At 46.1% G+C, this 16,470-nt stretch overlaps 1 protein-coding gene across 3 annotated transcripts in view; it reads right to left on the bottom strand.

Annotated features, from left to right (window-relative positions):
- Positions 1-16,470, bottom strand: part of CRAMP1 (cramped chromatin regulator 1) — a 117,125-nt gene that overhangs the window by 30,539 nt on the left and 70,116 nt on the right. For all 3 annotated transcript variants that reach the window (XM_075132903.1, XM_048866189.2, XM_075132902.1), the window contains exons 11-13: positions 15,754-15,928; positions 10,053-10,234; positions 4,273-4,347 (exon numbers count right to left, since the gene is read on the bottom strand). In XM_075132903.1, coding sequence (XP_074989004.1) covers positions 4,273-4,347; positions 10,053-10,234; positions 15,754-15,928 — 432 coding nt within the window. The remainder of the gene's footprint in view (positions 1-4,272; positions 4,348-10,052; positions 10,235-15,753; positions 15,929-16,470) is intronic.

The following is a 16,470-nucleotide window of genomic DNA, read 5'->3' as shown; positions in this document are numbered from 1 at the left end:
AAGGACCTACGGGTTACAGTGGATGAGAAGCTGGATATGAGTCAACAGTGTGCCCTTGTTGCCAAGAAGGCCAATGGCATTTTGGACTGTACAAGTAGGAGCATTGCCAGCAGATTGAGGGATGTGTTCATTCTCCTCTATTTGGCATTGGTGAGGTCTCATCTGGAGTACTTTGTCCAGTTTTGGGCCCCACACTACAAGAAGGATGTGGAAAAATTGGAAAGAGTCCAGCAGAGGGCAACAAAAATAATTAGGGGGCTGGGGTACATGACTTATGAGGAGAGGCTGAGGGAACTGGGATTATTTAGTTTGCAGAACAGAAGAATGAGATGGGATTTGATAGCTGCTTTCAACTACCTGAAAGGGGGCTCCAAAGAGGATGGATCTAGATTGTTCTCAAGGGTACCAGATGACAGGACAAGGAGTAATGGTCTCAAGTTGCAGTGGGGGAGGTTTAGGTTGGATATTAGGAAAAACTTTTTCACTAGGAGGGTGGTGAAGCACTGGAATGGGTTACCTAGGGAGGTGGTGGAATCTCCTTCCTTAGAGGTGTTTAAGGTCACGCTTGACAAAGCCCTGGCTGGGATGATTTAGTTGGGGATTGGTCCTGCTTTGAGCAGGGGGTTGGATTAGATGACCTCCTGAGGTCCCTTCCAACCCAGATATTCTATGATTTGCACGTTGGTTTGGCTGATGCTGGTGTTTGCCACAAGTTTGGCTCGATCCAAAAGCACCTGGTCAATGAGGAGGGCGATCTTTGAGGAGGAGGGTGTATGTAATATGTCCAGCAGCTTATGGTGGGTGTCCCTCACCTTCTTGAGAGGGATTTGTAATCAATCTGCCACCCTCTTTGTAAGATCCTGAAAGGACCTAAAATTGCCTGCCATGGATGGAGGAGGGGACATCACTGCCTCATCTGGAGAAGAAGAGGAGAAATTAGTTGGTGGTGTGGTCTCCTCTTCTAGCTCCATCTCCTGTTGTTCGGATATTTCCTCAGGAGGTGCTGAGGCTCTAGATGCAGAGGTAGAAGGAGAGCCCCTCATGGATTCCCAGTGGATGACTGCGATGGGATCCCTGTTTATAATCTGGAACTGGGATACTGCTGTGCCCCCTTAACTCTCCAGCTTGGGCTATCTCTCACAATGCTTTGCTAGTGACAAGCAGCAAACCCCTCCAGGCGAGGTTATAACTCAGTACAACAGCATGTGGAGCCCCACATCAAGCTAAATTGCATGAATGTTCCCTGAGTCACTCATGAATCACACACAGAAAGGCACCAGCAAATCTGGCAAGCCCCCAGCCTTGTCCCCAGAACTGAACTGTCTTGCCCTGGTCAGAAGCCTGACCAGTATAAGTTCATTACCCAATCCACCCTCTCTCAGTGTGGAGAGGACATACACTAGCCTTGGTAACCTGAACGAAGATTGTCCAAGCACTTCAACCAAAACACACTATTTTAGGTAAAATATAAAACAGATTTATTAACTACAGAAAGACAGATTTTAAGTGATTATAAGTGGTAGGCTTAAAAGTTCAGAGATAGTTACCAAAGAAAATAAAAAGTAAGCACACAGTCTAAATTCTAGACCTTATTAGACTGAGCAATATTTGGATCATACAGTTTCTCTCACCCCACTGGATGTTGCAAGTAGGTTACAGTTCTTAACACACAGGCTTTCCCTTTAAGCCTTGGACCAGTTTCCTCAGTTCAAGTCTTTGTCTTCCCAGCATTCGTCTTCCCTTCAGCATAGGTGGGGGAAGAAAAAGGTGAACAGTGGCATCATGAGGACCTTATTTTATACTAAGTCCATGCCCACGGAAAAAAACTAGCCCAGGTATACCTGGTGGGCCTTGCTGAGTTACAGGGTTGAGCAATCCCCATTGTGTGGTGCTTCTCTTACACAGTTGTAAATCCCTTGTTTACAATTCCCCTGCTGATTAATGGTCTTTTAACACCATGTAGGTGTGGATCACCTACTTTGTTGCCACTGGAGAACTAGTGATGCCCAAATTTGTAACATATTTCAACAACCACTATACAGCAAAATCTGATAAGATCATACACACTGATATACATGATCATATTTTCATCAGATCATGATCTTTTCTAGGATATATTATATGACATGCTTTGTATGAAATATCAAAATCATATATGAATGATGAATATGGGGATTACAGGGCACTACTCTGAGGTACAGAATGCTACCATGACACTGGACGCCTCGAAGCTCTGGTGTGGCTGCTGTGGCCGTGGAAAAGGCATGGGTGACAGAGCCCACAGCTGGTCATACCATGGGGTTGGAATCCAGAGTGAAACTGTGCCTGGGAAGGTCCGGGCTGAGGGTGGGAGGGAGCATAATGTGAGTGACAGAGAAACTCCTCCTGGCCGCTACCAATTGGAGGTGCAGATAAGGAGACTGGAGGCAAACTGCTTAGTACTGGTGGTGATTCAGGGTTTGAGATGAATCCAGAACCGAGTAAAGGAAACTCTGGGGTTTCAGATACCACCAGGTTCTTAGAAAATCTGTACTCCTGCAGTGCCATGGTCATCAGTACGGTCAGGGCTTGCCACTGCTGACTCATCAGTACCGAAGCAATCTGCAGTCTTGACCAAGATGAGCGGTCCAGTGAGGTTTAGTTGTTTTTGGTACCGAGGGTTTCCGTATCGGTGCCGACTTCCCACAAGCAGTACGGTCTGTGCTTCTGTCTGACAGGCAGTACTGCTACCTCAAGTGCCTGTGCCCAGAGGGTCCTTAGGCTTACTCCAGGTGTCCACACTGGATGACCCACATGACTTGGGGGTACCATGTTTAGGAGCCATTGGTACCGAAGTGACCAAATGTGACAGGGATCTCCTCTAGCTGGTTAGGGACTCACTGTGAGGACTTGTGGCTCTCATTTTGGAGATGTTTCACAGGGAATCTGAAGGTTTCTTCTTCAGTTCACCCCCCTTGGAGGTAGAAGGCTGCAGAGATGGCTCTCATCACTGAGGAGATTCAACTGCAGGTTGCAGAGCTCCCTCCATCAGAGGTAGTTTTAAGCTTTATTTCCCAGTTTTTCCAGGATTGGGCTTTCAGTTGCTGACACAAAGCACACTTTTGGGGAATGTGGGCCTCCCTGAGGCACTGTATGCGGTGGGAATGTCCACTTGTTATAAGTAAGGCCTCTTTACAGGAAAGGCACCTCTTTAACCTGAGGGAGCTGGGCATACCCCTTGATGGCAGCAATCTCCAGTAGAGGAGGAAAAAATAAAGTAAAAACTTTGGGTGTGAGGGGGAAGGGAAAAGAATAGCAATGAACCACATTACCTAAGAAGAAAACACACACAAACACACTAAGGCTATGTCTACGCTGCACTTTTGTCGTTAAACTTTTGTTGGTCAGGGTGTGGAAAAAAACCAAACAACCCACCCCGACTGACAAAAGTCTTAGTGACAAAACGCGCCAGTGTGGACAGTGCTTTGTCAGCAGGAGACTTTGTCAGCAGCAGATGCTCTCCCACCAACAAAGCTTCTGCTTCTCACTGGCAGTGGGTTTAATTTGACGGCAGGCGAGCTCTCCTGCTGGCAAAAAGTGGCTAGACTGAGTACCTTAGTCACTGTAAGGTATGCAATGTAGACATAACTTAAGAATGACTAAGAAAGAATTTCTAAAGACCTAAAGCAGGGGTCTCCAAACTTTTTGGATTGCGCACCCCCAGGGCCAGCTCTAGGGAAGCAAAAAAAAAAAAAAAAAAAGGTGCCGCCAAAGACGGAGCGGGGAGAGCCGAGCTGCTGCCGGCGTGCCACCGAAGAATCAAAGGTTCAGGAGAGCTGCTGCCGCCATGCTCCTTCTGCAGTGCTCCTCCTGCTGCACACCCCCAGGGATGGTCTTGCACACCCCACTTTGGAGACCACTAATCTAAAGTATCTGTGAATAGACTGCTAATCACTCCATCTCTAGTCAGGGGCAGTTAAGAAGGAAGTAAAGGTGGCTCACCATGCAGCACTAATTAGCCTTGAGGCAGAGCACGAGGAGAGAGCACATGTATGGGCCGAACAGACACTGTTACCAAAGATCTCCGATTAGAAACACAGGGACGCATACACACCTACAGTGGAGCACCCATAGGGATACTACTCAAAGAAGAATCCTTGTTCCCTATGACCTTTCAGTTTTATTTCCCCGGAGGACATGAGAGAGGAAGCGAAATTCTTATTTTTAGGAAAACCTCACTGATTGTCTACTCAACAAGCAAATAAATGCCAGACTCAGTCAAATTTCTCTGACCTGTACCACCAATGGCTTCCGCAGGTGCCTGTTCCGCAATCTCCTTGGTTTTGGCAAGAAGTAGTCTGACTGCATCTGGGGGAGCGGGGGGGGGGAGGGCAGGGAGAGAAAGGACACGTGTTACACACTATTTTGACCACCCAGTCATGAAAAATTCCTCCCTAAACTCTGATGAATAATGTAACTATTAAAGACACCAGAAACAAAACAACACCTCTTTCATAGAATAGCAGGGTTGGAAGGGACCTCAGGAGGTCATCTAGTCCAACCCCCTGCTCAAAGCAGGACCAATCACCAACTAAATCATCCCAGCTAGGGCTTTGTCAAGCCTGACCTTAAAAGACTCTAAGGAAGGAGATTCCACCACCTCCCTAGGTAACGCATTCCAGTGCTTCACCATTCTCCTAGTGAAAAAGTTTTCCCTAATATCCAACCTAAACCTCCCCCACTGCAACTGGAGACCATTACTCCTTGTCCTGTCATCTGGTACCCCTGAGAACAGTCTAAATCCATCCTCTTTGGAGCCCCCTTTCAGATAGTTGAAAGCAGCTATCAAATCCCATCTCATTCTTCTGTTCTGCAAACTAAATAATCCCAGTTCCATCAGCCTCTCCTCATAAGTCATGTACCCCAGCCCCCTAATTACTTTTGTTGCCCTCTGCTGGACTCTTTCCAATTTTTCCACATCCTTCTTGTAGTGTGGGGCCCAAAACTGGACAAAGTACTCCAGATGAGGCCTCACCAATGCCAAATAGAGGGGAATGATCACGTCCCTAAATATGCTGGCAATGCTCCTACTTGTACAGCCCAAAATGCTGTTAGCCTTCTTGGCAACAAGGGCACACTATTCATTCATATCCAGCTTCTCGTCCACTGTAACCCATAGGTCCTTTTCTGCAGAACTGCTGCCAAGCCACTCGGTCCCTAGTCTGTAGCAGTGCATGGGATTCTTCTGTCCTAAGTACAGGACTCTGCACTTGTCCTTGTTGAACCTCATCAGATTTCTTTTGGCCCAATCCTCTAATTGTCTAGGTCCCTCTGTATCCTATCCCTACCCTTCAGCATATCTACCACTCCTCCTAGTTTAGCGTAATCTGCAAACTTGCTGAGAGTGCAATCCACACCATCCTCCAGATCATTAATGAAGCTATTGAACAAAACTGGCCCCAGGACTGACCCTTGGGACACTCCGCTTGATACCGGCTGCCAACTAGACATGGAGCCATTGATCACTACCTGTTGAGCCCAACAATCTAGCCAGCTTTCTGTCCATCTTATAGTCCATTCATCCAAAACACCCCAGCCAGAAGCTGGGAATGGGCGACAAGATGGATCACTTGATTACCTGTTCTGAAGCACCTGGTATTAGCCAGTCGGAAGAGAGGATCCTGGGTTAGATGGACCTTTGGTCTGACCCAGTATGGCCGTTCTTAAGTTTCAAATCAGTCTAAAGTCCCATGCCAAAATTACCTGCAGACCATATATACCTCCCTCATCTTTGGTATATGGTGTATTGAAATTGTATATTATTCTAACTGCAGGCTGCTCAAAGTTAGACTTCAATGAGGGGAAAGCTCCACTGAACTATGTACACTATGTTTAATTTCCCTAAACTAGAAATTAATACTTTAAGGTCCTCTTCCAGTTCTCCTCAGCACTGAAGCAGCTTGGTCCAACTGACAGGGCATTAGACTGGGAATCAGGAGACCCGAGTTCTTTTCCTGAATCCGCTACTGACCTGATGTGAGACTCTGGGCAAGTCACCTCATCTCTACATGCTTCTGCTTCCCCTGCTCCCCCATATTTGGTCTGTATTGTGTATCTACACTTAGGCAGTTTGGGGCAGGCCCAGTCTCACTGCGTGTTTGTAGGTGGTCTAGCACAATAGGGCCCTGATCTCTTTTAAGGCCTCTAGGAACTACTCCAATAATGTTTTCTGTCAGGATCACTCATTTTATAAACTGAGCAATACATTCTTTTACCAGTTTTATGGGAAGGAAGCTCACTCCCAAAGGAAATGTTTTACTAACTACTCATCTATCATGGTTTGGTATGAGGAGGTTACTTACCTGTTACTGGAAGTTCCTGGAGATGTACCTGTATTCTGCTGTGGATTACGCATGCGCAACAGGCACTTGGAGTCAGAATTTGAAAGTAGTGTCTGTTGATCCACACATGCTCCCCAACTTGCTTCGTGCTTCTGTCTGAGGTGACAAAGGGCAGGGCAGATCAGGTCTCCAGTTCCTTCTCCAATGTGAATCTGGCAGATCCAAAGCAGAGGAGAAGGAGGGCGGGAAGTGGAATACAGATGGGGACCACCCACCTCGAAGAGCCTCCAGTTAGAGGTAAGTAACCTCCTCTTCAAGTGATGGTCCCTACTGTATTCCACTGTGGTTGACTGACAAGCAGTACCTAAGTAGGAGGAGGGTGTGAGGACGAGGACAGAAGGGTCATGTGGAGAACCACCATGCCAAAGGAGTCATCTGCCACCAAGTCCTGCACCAAGGTGCAGTGTGTGGCAAATGTGTGGACAGAATACTCCATGTGGCCGCTCTACATATCTCTGTGAGAGGCACATCTTGAAGGGATGCTGTGGTTATTCCTTCAGCTCTAGTGGAGTGAGTTTGTACCCTCATGGGGGGTGGGGGGGGAAGGCAGATTTGACCAGGGCTTTGGAGCAGAGCCCGGAGCTGGAGCGCAGAGCAGCTCCAGAGCAGTGGAGCTGCAGGTTTTTGCCTGGAGCTGGAGTGGAGCTGGAGTACAGCTCCAAAGCCTGGATTCAACATCTGGTAGCAGAATTTAATGCAGCTGGAAATCCATTTGGAGATTCTCTGGGTGGAGACGGCCTGGCCCCTGATTTTCTCTGCCACCACAACAAACAGGCGAGGGGAATTCCTGATTGTTTTTGTTCTCTGTAGATAAAAGGTCAAAGCCTGTCAGATGTTGAGGGGAGATGTAGAGTTTGTGGGTGTGTGGGAAGAAGACAGGTAGGTGAATGGATTGGTTAATATAAAACCAGGAGACGACCTTTGGTAAAAAATAAAATTTTGGGTGTAGGTATAGAGACCTTATCCTTGTGGAATACTGTAAATGGCGGGTCCACCATCATAGTCCTTAGTTCACCAACCCTTCCCGGTTAAGTGATGGCAACAAGGCAGGTGACCTTCATGGAGAGGAGGAACATGGAGCAGGATGCCACTGGCTCAAAGGGGTTTTTTTGTTAATACGGAAAATACCAGATTCAGGTCCCACTGAGGTGTGATCATTTGTAGAGTGGGACCGTTCTGAGGAGGTCTTTCCAAAATCTACTGGTTAGTGGGTGTGTAAAAACTGAGTAACCCTGTGTTGGAGGATGGAACACACTAATTGCCGATAGACAGACTTCCAAGCAGCTGATAGAGAGACCCGATATCTTTAAGGACAAAATGTAGTCCAGGACTAGGGGAATCTCTGCAGCTTCCGGAATCGCACCTTTATTCTGTGGGACGTTGTGGAGTTCCCAAGGCATGGGACACCAGAGGCTCTGGGGAAGGTGAGCAGATAGTTGCTACCATGGTTGTGCCGGTCTCTGTGGTGGTGCATAGGAGTGGTATGGGAAAGGTGATTCTTCTGCAGGTTCAGATTCATCCAAAAAAGAAAAGGAGGACTGGTTCCAAAGGCAGTACCGTTGGAGCCAATGGAGAGGTGTATAGCATATATGTTAGGGGGCAATAGACCCTGTACCGCAGGCATGTCTTATGGCAGAAATATGAGTTCCCTGGAGCTGGAAGGACCCGATGGAGGAGGAGACGACTTTAGATCCAGTAAAGCAAAGACATCTTGGTGCAGCCATAGATCAGGATCTCCCTGGCAGAAGGGACACTACACTCTCTTTTATGGCTGCCAGTAGTGGCACTTTACTGGTGCCAGAGGGTCTCACGTTTTGTGAGGTGCTGGAGATAGCAGTACCGATGGGTCACTGCCTGGAACCAGTGTTCTCACTGTTTACGGGTCTTCTTTTTGTGCCTGTGGAATGTAGAACACATGTCATCCCCTTGGGCCGAGCTGGTGGAAGGAGTGTTTCTTTGAGGTAAGACTTGGAGGAAAACTTAGTCCCACACTGATGGGAGTGCTTCCAAATCTCCCAAATAGGCCCCAACACGAGCTCTGTAGGGGTGGCTCTGCTGTTACCGGAGTTGGATGTAGTAGCAGCAGGAGGCACACTCCTCACTGATTCTGGCAGATGTATGGGGGAATTCTCCAGCCTGGGTCCAACTGTAGTCTCATGGCCTTCTCCAGGAGATACTTCTGGAGACAAAGTGCTTGACTTCTGCTACAGCTGGGAAAAGACTGACAAACACTGCACCTAGCTGCAATGAGAGCCTCTTCTAGGCTGTAGAGACAGCATTGGTGGTCATCACTGACCGAGAAGGATCGTGGGCAGGAGGTGCAGTTTGAAATGCTGGGCATAGTCCAGTACTCGAATGAGGTATAGGGGGTGTGGGGACTGGGGGAAGTCGCTGACCTTTATTCTGAGCTGTTAAAACTACAACTAAAACTAAAAACTATGTACAATTAAAGGTAACAGAGCTGCATCAGAGATGAGGACACTGGAGGCTCCAACCCAGACCACGTGGCAGTGAGAAGGAACTGGAGATGCAGTTGGTCTGCCGTGACCTTTATCACCTTGAACAGAAACATGAGGTGAGTCAGGGTGCATGTGCATATCAATGGACACTTCTTTCAAATTCTCCGACTCTGGATCCATGTGTAACCCACAGTAGACTACAACAGGGACCATCACTTGAAGAAGAACAAGTAGTTATTGAGTCAACAAAACCTCATGAGACATTTCAAACTTTGATAAACAAAGAAATATCAACTAGTTTTTCTACATGTGTAAATACGACAGAACTTTGACTTCAACTGGTGAACTTGAATTAGCAAAGTGCCAGTGAGATGGCATTCTGGCTTTCAAGTTGGTGTAGCTTTGAAGCTCAGCTGTACGCTCAAGCACCTGACAAGCTTCTTCCAGTGTAATGTCAGTTCTGAACACTATTGGAGACATTTCTTCATAAAGAAGACAGTGCTTTTTAATATTCAAATCAGTCATTCTTGGACCAGTAGGATTTTAATCCCCACTAGGAGCTGGGTCAGGCTCCAGCATGCTACATTTTGTTCACTGGTCTCTGTAAGAGGGCGTGGCTGCCTGTAGTGCCCCCTGATGGCCAAGTGTGGCTCTATAGAGGCCTGTCTCAATTTCCCCTTCTTTCAGGACTCCTTAAACTCTACACAGGCTCTCTCATGGCTAACACCATGCTTCCTTGGGACTGGTTCAATAACAAACAGTTCACAACAATCCTCAAAGTCCCACAATAAAGTCCATCACCACAACACAAAAGTTCATATTCAGCCAGTTCTGGAGCTCTTCTGTCCCAGTCTGCTCTTCACCAAGCAGCCATTCCCTGCCCTTCCTAGCTGGAGCTCAGCCTTCTTCAATTCTCTTTTTCCGGATCAGAAAAATCAGCAGGCAACCCCTCTTTGGGCTCTCTTGGCCCTCCCCTGGTTACTCTGGGTCTCCTGCGGGAGCCTCCTGCTCTCCACAGTCTCTGCCACAGCTACATCCTCGAGCTGCACCCTTACCTCTCTGGGTAGTCCACCTTCTCCTGCTGCTGTCTCCCCCTTTACAAGACCCAGGTGCCATCCCTTAAACCTAATTGGGCAGCAGGTAATCAGTCAGAGGTGCACTGGACCCTGCTCCCTCTTAAAAGTGCCAGTCACCCTGAAACAATTTCACTTACACTGATCGTGTCCAAGTGCTGTCGGAAGGTCATTTCTGCTTCCTTGCTAGGCAAGAACAGCTTTCCATGTCGGCTATTGGGTGGTAGAGTCGTGGGAACTGCGAAGAGCCCACCATCTGCATCAGCTCCTCCAGAACTTGAGGGACCAGCTGCCAAGAGAGGTCTAGGGGGGTTTCTCAAACCTGGAAGATTTTAATCAACCATTTAACAAAATAAAAATGAAAGGAATTATATTTAGTAGATGGAGAACAGGACTGGGAGTCAGCACTCCTGGATTATATTCCTGGCTCTGCAACTGACTCACTGTGTGACACTGGGCAACTCAATATCTTTGTGCTTCAGTCTCCCCATCTATACAATGGGGATACACTTATCTACTTCACAGTGATATTGCGACTCATTAATTTGCTTTGAGATCTTTGGATGAAAGGCGTTAAAAAGCAACACATTAATACAGACACTGACATCTATGGATCTGATTCAGAGATTCACACGACTCTACTGAGAAGTGTATCTTTTATATCTGCTGAAACAGTTGAGGGCGGGTTTCCCAAATGGTAAATATACATGACTAATACATTCACAAGCAAAGGAGTGTAGTGCAAATAAGAGGTCAGTGTCCAAAGATTCTGTATTGTTTATTTCTGGTTCAGATTGATACTGTATTTGAAAAAACTAAAGTATGAAATATAGTTGAACAAGGTAAATACAAAAACAAGGTAAATAGAGGTACAATCCCTATGTAACTTTCTGATTACAGTAAATTGAGAGACTATTGCTCAGTTCACTAGAAACACTCTGCCACTACTCCCAGAGGTACGAGGCAATAGATTTTTGCATAATTAAATAAGGTTATGATGATTTAGTGAAAATTTCATTTTTTGAAAATTAAATATAAATGGAAAATATCTTGGTTTGGACAACAATGCAATGTCACACTCCAAGCTGCCAATCAATTTTGAAAAAAACACACTGGCTGAAATCCAATATTGCTAATGTTCTATGACAACTGAAAAGTGTGTGAAATTTACACTGTGCGTATAAAACTGGGTGTCTATATAACAGTTTATTATAATGCATAATACTTTACTTAAAGAGTGCTTTGAAGAACATTAACCCTGACTTACCTAGTTTGCAGTGGATATATTTTCCCCATTTTACAGATGCGGACACTCAGATACATATGAGATAAAACTGTAGGGCCATATTTCAAAAGAGCTCAGCACCCAGCAGCTACACTAGTGGATGCTGAACTCTCCTGAGAAATCTATTTCAAGATTTTGAAGAGCTACTGAGCGACACAATTCCCATTGACTTCAGTGAGAGAGTTTAAAAAAAAAAAAAAAAGGCAATTTATAGTAATTTGGTTAAGACCACACAAGTCAGTGGAAGTGGTGGGATTGTGTTCAGTTAACTAGGCCACACCGTCCTTTCTAAAAATCACCTAGGGGTTTTGGTTACAAACCAGGAGAGCAAAGCCCACATGGTTTGTGATACTATTAGTTACCAATTTTTATTTGGTAAAAAGAGTTAAACAAAACTGACAGCGGAAGGTATTTTCTTATATAAAGCAGTAAAAAGGGGTGTCAAATGTACCCAGTAAGACACCATTCAGCAGATGCAATATAGTTTATGGGATCAAATTTAATTTTGTTTAAACTTTCTAGTTCACACTGTATCTCTCCTGCTGCTCTTCCCTTTTTTCCCCGCAGTGTACAATCCCCTTTTTCCTCATCCTGGCCTTCTTTGCTGCTGCCGTGAAACTGTCTGTTAGTCAAGACTTTCAATTCCCCTTAGAGTGTGCACAAGCTGGCTTTTAAATTGTTACTTTCTATTGGAAAAGCTAACTCAATTTAGCTATAAGAGGTTAGATGTCAGAATAAATAGCACTATAAAAAGCACTGTGAGAAATCACAGCTAAAAGGTTCATTTCTAAAAACCTGACTATTTATTTTCTGGCAGACATTCTACTGCAGACTTTAATAGCACTTTATGCACAGATGAGATGGAGTTTGTTACTGTGTACTAACAGAGTTATGATCCAGACCACTGAAAATACATCTTAGATTTACTATCTGGGAGTAATTTCCAAATTCAGCACCCAGATCAATGCTACTAAGCACCATACTGATAGTGTGAAAAACTACTTAAATTCAAGCTATGATTTTACATTATTTTCACCTTAGTGAGTAAAATCCTATAACATAAGAGTGGCACTATATCTCTATATGTTGCGATTAGCAGGTGTGAATGATGCAGGCTAACACAGACAACTATATCTTCCTATTTATATGTGAACATGAAGCCACATAGAAGCAGGCACCGTTTTGTTTTATTTCTAAGGGACAGATATACAATATAATATCTCAATTAGAGCTGCATGAATACTAGATTTTCTCTTTCACTGGCAGGAACACCATTTCAGACCTTGGTGAGGGGAGCATCTTTAACCATGATTCCAGGGGCTACTTAGGCACCTGAAAACTTATTTTGCAGATGATAGCTCCAGTGCTCATGTCAGCTAATTTCTAAGTTAACTTCTATATAAAGAAAGAAAATTAAATAAATATTAGACTCCACTCAGCTCCAATATTAACATGCTCTGACATCTTGTGGCTAGTCACTTAAGGGACACTATTTAACATTGGAATTGAGCCTTTCACTTTTGGAAACATCCTACTAGTAGAAGGCCTGGTGAGTTTATACTGCAGCTGTGTGGGGCTCTAGGGGTGTTACCCAACTACTAACAAAAATAGGCTAGAAAGTGACTATAAACAGGAGTGAAACTGACACTTTTAAGTCACTTTCACTTTGGTTTAAAGCAGGGGTCTCAAACACTGGGCCCGCGGGGTTATTTTCTGCGGCCTGCCAGTTCCCTGTGGTACCTCCGCCATTTACCGAGAAGCGGCCAGGATCTGGAGGCACAGGGGTCTGTGTGTTGCCCTGGCCGCTCCTCCAGGTACCTCCCCCGAAGCTCCCTTTGGCCATGGTTCCCTGTTCCTGGCTAATGGGAGCTTCAGGGGAGGTACCTAGAGAAGCAGCCAGGGCAACACACAAACCCCTGTGTCCCCCCCCCCGGCACAGGTCCTGGCTGCTTCCCAGAGCAGCATGGGGGCAGGGCAGGCAGCCTGCCCTGCCCACGGTGCACGCCAGGCCGGATCCGCCCCCTGGAACCCTTCCTGCACCCTGACCCCCTGCCTTAAGCCCCCTGGTGCACCCCAACGCCCTGTCCTAAGCCCCCTGCTGCACCCTGCACCCCTGCCCTGAGCCCCCTGCTGTACCCTGCATCCCTCCTGCACCCCAACCGGCCTTGAGCCGCCTGCCTCACCCTGCACCCTGACCGCTTGCTCCACCCTGCACCCCTGCCCTGAGCCCTGACGCACCCCGCACCCCTCCTGCACCCCAACCCCCTGCTGCACCCTGCACCCCTCCTGCACCTCCTGGGGGGAGGGAGGGGGCAGAGTTGGAGTGGGGATTTCAGGGAAGGGGTTGGAATGGGGGCAGGGAAGGGGTGGGAAGAGGCGGCGTGAGGGTGGGGCCAGGGAGGTCAGTGGTGCGGCCCTCGGGCCAAAGTCCTCATGTGGCCTTCTTGGTCATTTGAGTTTGAGACCTCTGGCTTAAAGGCTAGTTACTTTCCAGAAGGCTCTTAAGCACAACACTACAGTGATTGAGCTGCAGTTCTCACAGGGGAATATTTAAAATCAAACACTAAGAGAATTCAACATTTTTAAGTTGAGAAGAAAATTGAGCCTTATTATTTAGAGAGTTTGTGTGTGCACACATATTTTTAAAGTACCTCTGTGTTTGGAAGCTGTGCCTCAGTTCCCATTACTGTAACATGGGAATAATACTACTTGCCTGTCTGCCATATCCAATTATAAGGAAGATAATTATAGAGATCTGTGAGACAGGAACTGGGCCTTCTTAATGGTTTGTATGGTGCTTAGCACAATGCGGGGGACTCCTACTGATTAAGGTCTTTGGGCACTACTGTAACATTAGTCAGCTGTTGAGATGCCTTCTGGTGGTAACTGAAGGAGACTTATCTGGGAGCAGGATGTCAGTGGAGGACAGGTCAATCTCTGTGTTGGCCAGCAGCACAGCCTTCATCCCCCATGAGATCAGCACTGCTGGCAGAATTTGCAGCACAGCATGGACACACACCTGTCCTTGAAGCAGCAACCACCAGTGGTCAAGATGACTGTGGACCAGAAGAGTCTGTCTGCAGTCTACACCCAGGGAGAGGTGAGGGTGCTCTCTGCTACTCGGAGGGCAAACTGACTCCCAACCCTTCTTCAGCTCCCACTCCCTCAGAATCCTTGCCCCAGAGATGGTTTCCCTTCATCTGCTCCTCCCACACTCACTGCCCACCCCCTCCCTCAGGGCATAGTCCAATGTCCTCACCTCTCCTTTCCCCTGGTGATTGACTTCCCTTTCCCACCCCACTGCCCCCATTTCTCTTTGCACTAACAAAAAGGGTTTTTACACTTAGACCTATAAAATTACTGGGCTCTTTCCTGAAAATTAAAATACAGTCTTGTCTGCAAACCAATGCAAGGAAGATTTAAACTAAGATGAAATTGCTTCGTATTACTCTATAATGAGAAACACACAGAGCCCTAAGTACAGTGTTTTACAGCATTAATTAAATTGATCATTAAGGCACTGGCATTACAATAATGATATAAAAATGCTGATTATTCCCAGTAACCTTGACACCTTCATGGCCTGTTCTGCAAGCCATAAAATGTGTGATGACAAAAGCAACTAGACTGAGAATGAGGACATTGAAATTCTGTCCACACAGTTGGAGCTGACAAGCGACAATCCTCTAGTGGGATAAGAAGGTAATTCATGCTCATTCAATATTCCAACTTGGTAGAATGACACAGGAATGTCTCATTTTAAATGCTATTTTACCTGATCTTAACCAACATACTTCTTATCCCCACATTCTTCACCCTTATGACACTGTACAATCCAACATCATTCATTATCTCACAGAAGGAGGCTTCCCCAGGAAGACTGACTAGTGAGTGGCTTCCTTTACTAGAAAATGTTTCACAGTCACGTAAAGTTAACCTACATCATTCCCACATGTAAATGCATTATTGAGGTGAGTAGTTTGCAAGATTCAAAAAAATAAACCTATATACGAGTAACTTGTAGTGACTCTAGCTAAGTTACCAGGGATGTGTGTCTTCATCAACTGTCAAGAATGAATGATCATCCCTTCTCAACCAGCCACAGAAATAATATTGCAGAACTGACCAGGTGCATTATGGGTAAGTTTAAGATTTTTGTCATGGTTATTTTTAGTAAAAGTCAGGGACAGGTCACAGACTTCTGTGCATTTTTGTTTATTGCCTGTGACCTGTCCCTGACTTTTACTAAAAAATACTGACAAAAATGGGGCTGACAACAGGGTGAGAGCCCAAGCCTTGCAGAGGGATAGAAGGAGGGGTGGGGGGTCCTGCACCCACTGCTCGCAAAGGCTGAGAGCTGCAGGGTCCCCCCAATGCCTGCAGCAGCTGAAGATGAAAATGTCACAGAAATCTCAAAGTCACAGAATCTGTGACTTCCATGACATAATCTTAGCCTTAAATTATGGGAAGGGTTTCCTCTGAAGGATGGGACACTGGGGTAGTGATTTGGTGGACCAATGGTATGATCCACTGAGGTCATTCCCATGGGTGCTCACCTGAGGAGCTGGAACTAGCATTGGGAGAAAAGGTCTTGTTGCGAAGAGCAGATTGGTTTCGGGCACAGCCTGGACTCCTGGTGCTGATGGCAATCACCTTCCCAGGAGGAGTCAGTGATTGCTCTTCTTGAGTAGGTTTTATAGGGGATGTGGCGACAGAGTTCATCTCAGGTATCTGAAAAACCAAGCACAATTGTTCAAAATGCTGCCAGAATATTACAATAAATTATTTAACAAATGCCCTCCCAGGAAACTTAAAAGTCATTACGAACTTATCCATTACGAACTTATCCACATTATAGTGTGATTGATCAGCATGTTCCTGTATTTGGTTAATCCATACCATATGTGTAGGTTCCTGCATTTGGTTAATGCATTTCCCTATGCTGAATATGGGACACCTGGTCAAATTACTCATTCAAGCAAGTTCAACGGCAACCAATCAATCAGAAGAACTATGCAGTACAAAACGTTCAAATTAACATCACTTGACTGAGCCCATTAAAAAGAAATACTACATAGTTGGATTCTTTTTATTTACCTTCTTATCTTTAAGGCTTTAGGGTTCACACACCCCTACCTCCCCCCCCATAAACACATGGGGAGAAGTCTCACACACACCTGTACACCTCTCTTACACGGGGGGTGACTGACCAATCTGACCCTCCCTGCCCAGTATTCTCCGCCCTCCATGCCTGGCTGGGCCCCAGGACGGAC

This window comes from Caretta caretta, chromosome 10 (genome assembly GCF_965140235.1).
Source record: "Caretta caretta isolate rCarCar2 chromosome 10, rCarCar1.hap1, whole genome shotgun sequence".
NCBI classification, from domain to species: domain Eukaryota; kingdom Metazoa; phylum Chordata; order Testudines; family Cheloniidae; genus Caretta; species Caretta caretta.
Note: the sequence above shows the minus strand (reverse complement) of the source record. Positions and strands in the feature narration are given on the sequence as shown.